The 7,545-nt window shown below is 43.1% G+C and overlaps 1 protein-coding gene across 1 annotated transcript in view; it reads left to right on the top strand.

Moving 5' to 3' along the window:
* GCA (grancalcin) overlaps positions 1 to 5,352 on the top strand; it is a 28,979-nt gene extending 23,627 nt beyond the window's left edge. Inside the window, exons 6-8 of the mRNA XM_073545741.1 lie at positions 1,630 to 1,743; positions 2,325 to 2,383; positions 4,397 to 5,352. Of these exons, the coding sequence (XP_073401842.1) occupies positions 1,630 to 1,743; positions 2,325 to 2,383; positions 4,397 to 4,423 (200 nt within the window). The 3' untranslated portion in view covers positions 4,424 to 5,352. The remainder of the gene's footprint in view (positions 1 to 1,629; positions 1,744 to 2,324; positions 2,384 to 4,396) is intronic.
* The last annotated feature ends 2,193 nt before the right edge of the window (positions 5,353 to 7,545 follow it).

The following is a 7,545-nucleotide window of genomic DNA, read 5'->3' on the forward strand; positions in this document are numbered from 1 at the left end:
CTTGTTTGCTACAAAACTATGCTGGCTCTGGTTAATTACTATTTTTTATCCAAGTACTTGCATATTTCTGGGTATAGAAGTGAGGCTTACAGGCCTATAATTTGCTGGCTCTGTCTTCTCTCCTTTTTTGAAGATGGGGACAATCTTTGGGGACTTCTGTTTTCCAGGGTTTTTCAAAGATTCTGTCTAGTCATTCTGCAATTTCCTCTAACTCTTTCAATACCCTATGATGTAATTCATCTGGAGCAGGAGATTTAAATCCATTTAAATTAGCTAAGTGTTCAATCACGATCTTGTGGTTTAAAGATTGTGCGGATTCTTTTATTCCTTCAATGGCACCGTGAAGATCCGTTGATTTGCTTTTTTAGAAAACACAGATGCAAAATAGGAATTCAAGAGTTCTGCCTTCTCAACGTCGTTTTTGACCACTTCACCATTTTCATCTTAAAATGAGATGGTGCTATGCCCTGTACAGAGTAGCTGCATATTCTCTGCACGTCTGCAGGTGAAATCCAAGTGTTAGCTTTCGGATTTCTATCATGGCGATACTTGTCGTACTTCAGTGCTGACGTGTGAACGGAAATCATGTTGTGCCGAGATGTCCAATTGGTTTGTTAGTGAACCAGATTCTATAAGAAACAGCCAGAAGGGCTCCTTGATGTGCCAAAAATGCTTGAAAAAGTTAGTATCTTCAATGCTAAAACTTAAAGGGGTTATCTAGGACTTTTCTCTTATGGGCTTAAGAACTTACAAGTAGGTAGTTACTGATTACATACCTGTTGTGTCCTGTGCCGATCTCTGCTGGCTCAGAGCAGACTACTGCTCCTGCGGCTTCTTGTGACTGTGTTGACAGAGTAGCTGCTTCTCTTCTGCTCTGCCCTGTTGACAGGGTGTGACATCAGCAGTCACGTTCTGTCAACAGAGCAGCGCAAACGAGGAAGAGCTGCTCTGCTGACATGAATAAACCACAGCCTAATTGACAGAAGTCAATTTGAATCCCTTTCAAACCAAAAGGGTTGTGCACATGTATATGAGTGATATAAAAATTAACTTTTAATATATTAAAATAAGTATGAGACCAAACCTGAATAAAGCCCTAAATGGGCCAAAATGGCTTATAAACAATGCAGACATAAACCATCAAGTCTACTGTACAGGGTCGCTTGGGTAATAATGTTGCTTTCATCCTCTTCTATCAGTGCCTGCAACCCCTTATAGACCAAAAGTACAGACCAGTACTAACGAATAAACAACTGCCTCCCCTCAAGATGCTGGATAGAGTTGATAAACTTGTCAGTATAACAAATTTGGAACGCTCTCACCATATTACAGGGTGTTCCCATCACACAGGTCCCATTAATGTGGGTAAGTGCTTAGCCCGTCTGGTTCAGGTTGAGGCTCCAGTGCATAGATTACTCTCGACTCGTTTCATCTGGACATGACCTCATCAGGAGAGTTAGTCAAAACGAGGGGTCCCCCGTATCCCTCTCTAGCACAGAGTCACCGCTTTTGCACTCATTACAGTAAGATCCACATATCTTTATGCTTTGCCTATAGTCCCCGCAACCCTGAGCTCCCCTATGAAACCTAGACGCCCTGACCTTAAGAGTTTCTGCAACTTTCTTTCAGGATACAGACTAAACCCGCCAACCCTGAATGCTATAGTGAAGCGCTACAGTAGGAACGGCAGGATATACTTCGATGACTATGTTGCGTGCTGCGTCAAGCTCCGAGCTTTAACAGGTGATTGCTTTGTTCCCAGAATGGTAAAATAACGGGGGCGTGATCTTGGTATTGGCATCCAATTCGGGGCCTCATCTACTAGCGAGTCCAAGTATATTCGAGTCCCCACGGCTCCATGTCTCACGGTTGTTTGATGGCCGTAACACATGCAGGGATTGCCTGTTAAGCAATATGTTGCCAGGTGTCTAACAGCCGCGAGACATGCAGCTGTGGGGACTTAAACATATTTTTCGAGCACGCCCAAGACGCTCGGCTAGCACAGGGATTCCTATTTTCGGGAGACAACCCTACGTCAGCACTGTATTTCCTCCTTTCTTACAATCGGTGGAGTCTCAAAGGTCAGACCCCTTCTAATATCCCAGCAATATGTTATCACAAAACCTTTTTAATCTCTGCAGTGGTGTAAAACCAAGCCAGTGATTTGGATCTGAATGCAAATGTTCTGAAATAGACACCAAATTTTGGCCCTAGATTTTTTTTTTTTTTTGACAGTCCTATACATAGGTGATAATGTAGCAGCACCTGGTTTGTTACATGACACTCACCCCTGCAAAAATAACCCTTTGTCCTTGTTCACACAGAGGTCTTCCGGCGAAGAGACAGTATGCAGCAAGGGATTGTGAACTTTATGTACGATGATGTAAGTATCTGAACCGTGACGCGCCATCACTCAGACCCAGCAATGTTCTCGTAGTGCAGCAGTTCACATAGAGGAACGTCTTGGCTTCAGATCTATAAAAATATTAAGTTGGTAAGAAATGGTTCGGTGAGGCGAGCGATCAAGTCTTGGTTGTTTGGGGAGTTTTCATCTCCCCTGGCATGGGATCCCTTCTGTAATGGGACACACGGACAAAGGTCGTACAAGTAGGACATGTTAGTTCTCTGCTGCATGGGAAATAGTGACCCAAATCCGTCATACATAAATGTCAGAATTTTTCTTTTAGTTGGAAACTTTCGCTTTTAATATAGCGACATAAGGACTTGACTCCATAAAAAAAGTTCCATCAAATTAGAAGAAACCGAACAGGAACTCTGGAGACCTGCGACCAGTCTGTACTAAAACCAGATAAGACGTGTGGTTTTGTTTTTAAGGTTACGCAATGAGTTTTTGATGTGGTATGTTTTCGCCGTGCAAAAAAACTCAACGTTTAACATTTCTAGTAAAGTGATTTTTTTTTTTTTTTTTTCTTTTTATATATCCAGCCATAAGCTGACCTGCTGTTTGGAATTCACATGTCAATTTTTCTTGCGAGTACAATCGGTTTTAACTGGATTTTCCCCATAAAATAGTAATGGATGTAAAAAAAAAAAAAAAAAAAAGAGGAGCAGTTGGAGATTATTCAGCTGGGAAAGCATCGCCACTCCAGCGTCTGTGTGTTTTTTTTTTTTTTTTTTTTGTTTTTTTTTATATCACTGCCGGAGCGGTGTCATCTAGAGTAAGCTCCCCTGCCCCCTAGTAATAGACGTACCAGTATGCAGGTTTGAGGCCAGAATCAGACTGCCATCCACTTACATTAAGGGCTTGTAATAATTGAGCTGTGACTTACGGTTAGTCAGAAGCTGCGCTCACAAGTATAGCGCTTACCGAAAGCTGCAGAGGGAACCCGGATACCTGGATGGCGCCAGCTGATCAGCTTTTTGGCTCCACAGCTGCATTTGTTGCGGCTGTGTGACAGGCCCAACACACAAGTTCTCCATGCGTGTGTGATGTGCCTGTCACACAGCAGCGACAAATGCAGCTGTGGAGCCGAACAGCCGCTGCGATCCAGGAACCAGGTTCCCTCTGCAGCTTATTCAGTAAGCGCTATAGATTGTTGAATAAGCAAGGGACCAGATCAGATTTGCTCATCTCTACTCACAAGAGCAGAAGGTGCTTTTTTTTGTTTTTTTTGTTTTTTATAAATTTAGGGCAGGGCAGGGCCACATGCATTGGTGATACCACTGCAGTGCTGAAATCTAAAAAAAAAAACCAAAACCCTGAGTGATGCCACTAAACCTAAAATGTAAAACCTTTTTGGCTGTCACAAATGTTTAAAGCATCTGATTTGCAGATATTCTTGGTCCGTGTTGTTCTTGTGTATTTAAAAAAAAAAAAAACCCAACTTTTATATAATATTACATGAAGGCACCTATGTGACAGGTTACTATAAAAGGGTATGTGTTTTATTGATTTCTTTTTGTTAAACTTTTTTGCTTAAAAAAAGTTAAAATTTTATCCTGACAGCAATGGGGTTAGTTAGTCACCCTTGGGTCACGCAGTCGGGCGGCCGTAGGCATCGGACCAAGATTGGTGCACGGATAGGCGGGCAGCTCTCCCATCCCGAGCCTCACAGTTTCCTATATTTCTGTGCAGCTGTCACGCTCGGGTCAGAAGAGCCGTCGGCCCGTCCGTGTGCTGCTGTCCGATCTGTCTGATTTATGTAACCACCTGACTGCGCCCTTAGGCCGATTTCACATCCATCTTTCAGGATCTGAGCACAAACTTGTGATATCCTGATCGGCCTAATTAATGAGTTTGAGTTAGGAGACCCGCGGCCAGTTTGGACATCGTGGTCCGAGTTGTGAAGTCCACCCTTGCCATACTTTTGGTCTGGCCACCCATAAACGACCATTGACTGATCTCGAGCTTCTTGTATTCTTCTTGTTCTTGCAGTTTGTGCAGTGCACCATGTCCATCTGAATTTTCATGAAGAACGTCAACACAAAGCCCAACATGTGAATTCTACAAGGAAGGAACCAAGTGTATCTGTTGTATAATTTAGTAGTTCTGTTTTTCCCAGTCAAGCCAATTCCATATAAGTGCTGAAGCCTAACGCATTAACTTATTTTGTATTTGTATACTAGGACGCCGGGGGTCACTATAATAATAAAACACACACAAAAAAAAAATGTAGTGTCAACCTTTGAAGATCTGGTTTTCTTCTAGCGATGAGTATATAAAAGCCAATATTCTATTTGAAGCATAAAAAGTGCCTGCTTGTAATAATATGCAACCAACGTAGTTATCACATAGAAGGGAAATTCCTGTCTTTCTTCCGAGTGTCTCCCGATGCATTAATGACAATGTGATGAATTTCTACGTTTTTTTCTGAATGTGTCTTTACCCAAACAGAAAAGAAAAAGCCAGTGGACTTTGTTCCTCAAAACGATCGAATTATGGTTGATGACCCTTGGTGGCCATATCGGCTGGCAGCATACGTCAGCACAGAGTGCCTGCATCTCCGGAGTGTTGGGGGCGCTGCTTGCCACCTGTAGTTTTGAGAACTTGTTCTTTAAGAAAACCTGATCTCTTACTTGCCTAACATTAAAAAAAAAAACAAAAAAACTTTTTACGACTTCCAGACTAGTAGGAGCGCTTCACACTCCTGGCTTATGATATAACCAATTTTCTGCTTTTCTGTACATTTCTTGCCATATTGTGCTATATAATCTGAATCTTCACTTTTTTTTTTTGTTTTTTTGTTACTCTCTTCAAACTTTTGTTTTTTTGTTTTTTTTTTTTTTGTTTTTTTTTGCAAGAACCTTACATGCATTTGTACTTGTGCAATCAAATACATATTTTATTTCTTGGCACCATTTGTATAAATAAAGCTAGTGAATTTAAAGAAAGTTGTGTTTTATAAACTGACAAAATTCATTGTTTCATGATATATTTATATATTTTTTTTAAACTATTCCCTTCCTTTTGTCCCAGAAACTGTACTATATACGGCTGTAGATTCTCTCATCTGAGAGAATGGAGCTAATCACACTCTGACCAGAGTTTGATCAGTGTGTGATCGGAGTCTCTCGGCCGAGGAGAAGATGGAGAGAAAAAGTCTCCGTTCTGTTCTGCTGCGGAAATTGGACTGCACTTGGATGTCATCAGAGTGCATTCTCCCCCCCTTTTGCTTCCCCAATGCACTCATTGACTTGCACAGCAGAGTTTGATCCGACTAGCTGATCAATCTTGGGCATTCAGCCATTTTTCTTTTTTCCTCTTCAGACATAGTGTCAGAGGAAAAAATTTGGACGTGTGCACGGCCCCATAGAATAACATTGGCGCCCAAGTGCGGTCCAATGTTGTCTGATTTGTAGTGGAACTGAAAATGCAGTGTTTTGAGGCGGCCATAGACAGCCGTATCTGGTATTGCAGACTGGCCCCATTTAATGGGAAGCCATCGCTGACACTGACGTGGATCAAGCAGCATGAATCGCACTGTGCGCATGATCGTTGTCCGGTATGTTCTACTCGGAATCACTGCAGTAATTCAGAGAAGATAGATGTGACTGGAGTAAAATTTCTAGTAGGTGATGGTATACGTCACTCCGAGTTGGTTTCCAATCCGTAATGGTAAATATATAAAGACTCGGCACTCAAAAGGTATGAAGTGTGGTAAAGGAATCATTTTTTATTCGTGCAATCCAATATATCCAGAAAACTCCAGAATTATTAACGTGTTGGACCTGGATAAGGGCCTTCATCAGGATGGTGCGGATTTCTGGGGTGGTTGTAAACAGAAGAAATAAATACAGCTGTGGTGGGATTTAGGATTCGGGGCTGAGGTTTTCTAATTGTGGCGTTCTCTGGATATGTTTCATTGCATGAATAAAGCAAATTCCTTTTCTACATTTCATACCTTTAGTGCCGAGGCTTCAAATTTCCTCACGCCCCTGCTCCGCTCATTTTGGCAGAGCTTGGCAAAACTAACGTGTGATTGCCGAGAGTCACAATTTTTGCACCACGCCAAATACTTTATGCCAGAGTTCTGGTAAACTTGCTTTGATCAATAGGGGCCATTGTTTGGGGGGGAGGGGTCTCTTATTTGGCCCTCCCTGCCCTGCTCCGATTGACAGGTCTCCCATGTCTGCGCATATAGGTAGACTAGTGATGAGTGAATGTTCTCGGATAAGGCGTCATCCGAGCATGTGCTGAGTGTCTTCGGCATGCTCGATTAATGTGTTTGAGTCCCCGTGCCTGATATAGCCGCAACACATGCAGGGATAAGCGGGCAATGCCTCAACGTGTGGCGGCTGTCGAACAGCTGTGAGTCCTGCAGTTGTGGGGACTCTTAACGTATTATTTGAGCACGCGGCAGATACTCTTATTAGATGAGCATGCCCGCTCACCGCTAGTAGAGACCTGTCAATCAACTGAAGTGATGCAGGCAGTGACTGGCTGGGGGACTGCATTTAGTCCGGTCTTTCTCCATGGTCACCGGTTCACTTTTCTGAAACGCTGTAGTAGTTCAGAGTGAAAATTGCCTGTTTTGCAATTGTGCAGTCCGACTGATTCGTGCTCTCGTGCAGCATGTGGTCTGGCAAAAGCATGAGCCTAATGACCTGTTCCCTTTAAATTTTGTTGTGCTGCCGGAGTATACGCAGACTAAATCCACCACACAGTATTCTTTCCAATCCTTATTTGCCTAAGGCCGGGGTCACACTTGCAAGAAACTTGCACGAGTCTCGCGTCTCAATACCCGGCACTGCCGCCGGCACTCGGGACAGGAGCGCTCAGCTGCATGGAAATACATGGAGCCGCACTCTGGTCTGAGTGCTGGCGGCAGTGCCCCAGGTATTGAGACTCGTGCAAGTGTGAACCCCGGCCTTAAGAGAAGAGTAGTCCATCTAAGGGAGGTGGGGATATGTAGTACCCCTGTAACTTTGTACTAGTATTACTTATTTAATGAGTTATTCTTCCGTCATCTGGGCTCCACATGAAGCAAATACTGAAATGCAAGAATGGGACACTGCCCCCATCCAATTGCAGCACTGTTCTTAGGATCTGTTTGGGTTTCCATTGCAATCTGCTATGTTATCACA

Source organism: Dendrobates tinctorius, unplaced genomic scaffold, assembly GCF_039654945.1.
Source record: "Dendrobates tinctorius isolate UK_male_01 unplaced genomic scaffold, ASM3965494v1 ptg000143l, whole genome shotgun sequence".
Lineage (NCBI taxonomy): Eukaryota > Metazoa > Chordata > Amphibia > Anura > Dendrobatidae > Dendrobates > Dendrobates tinctorius.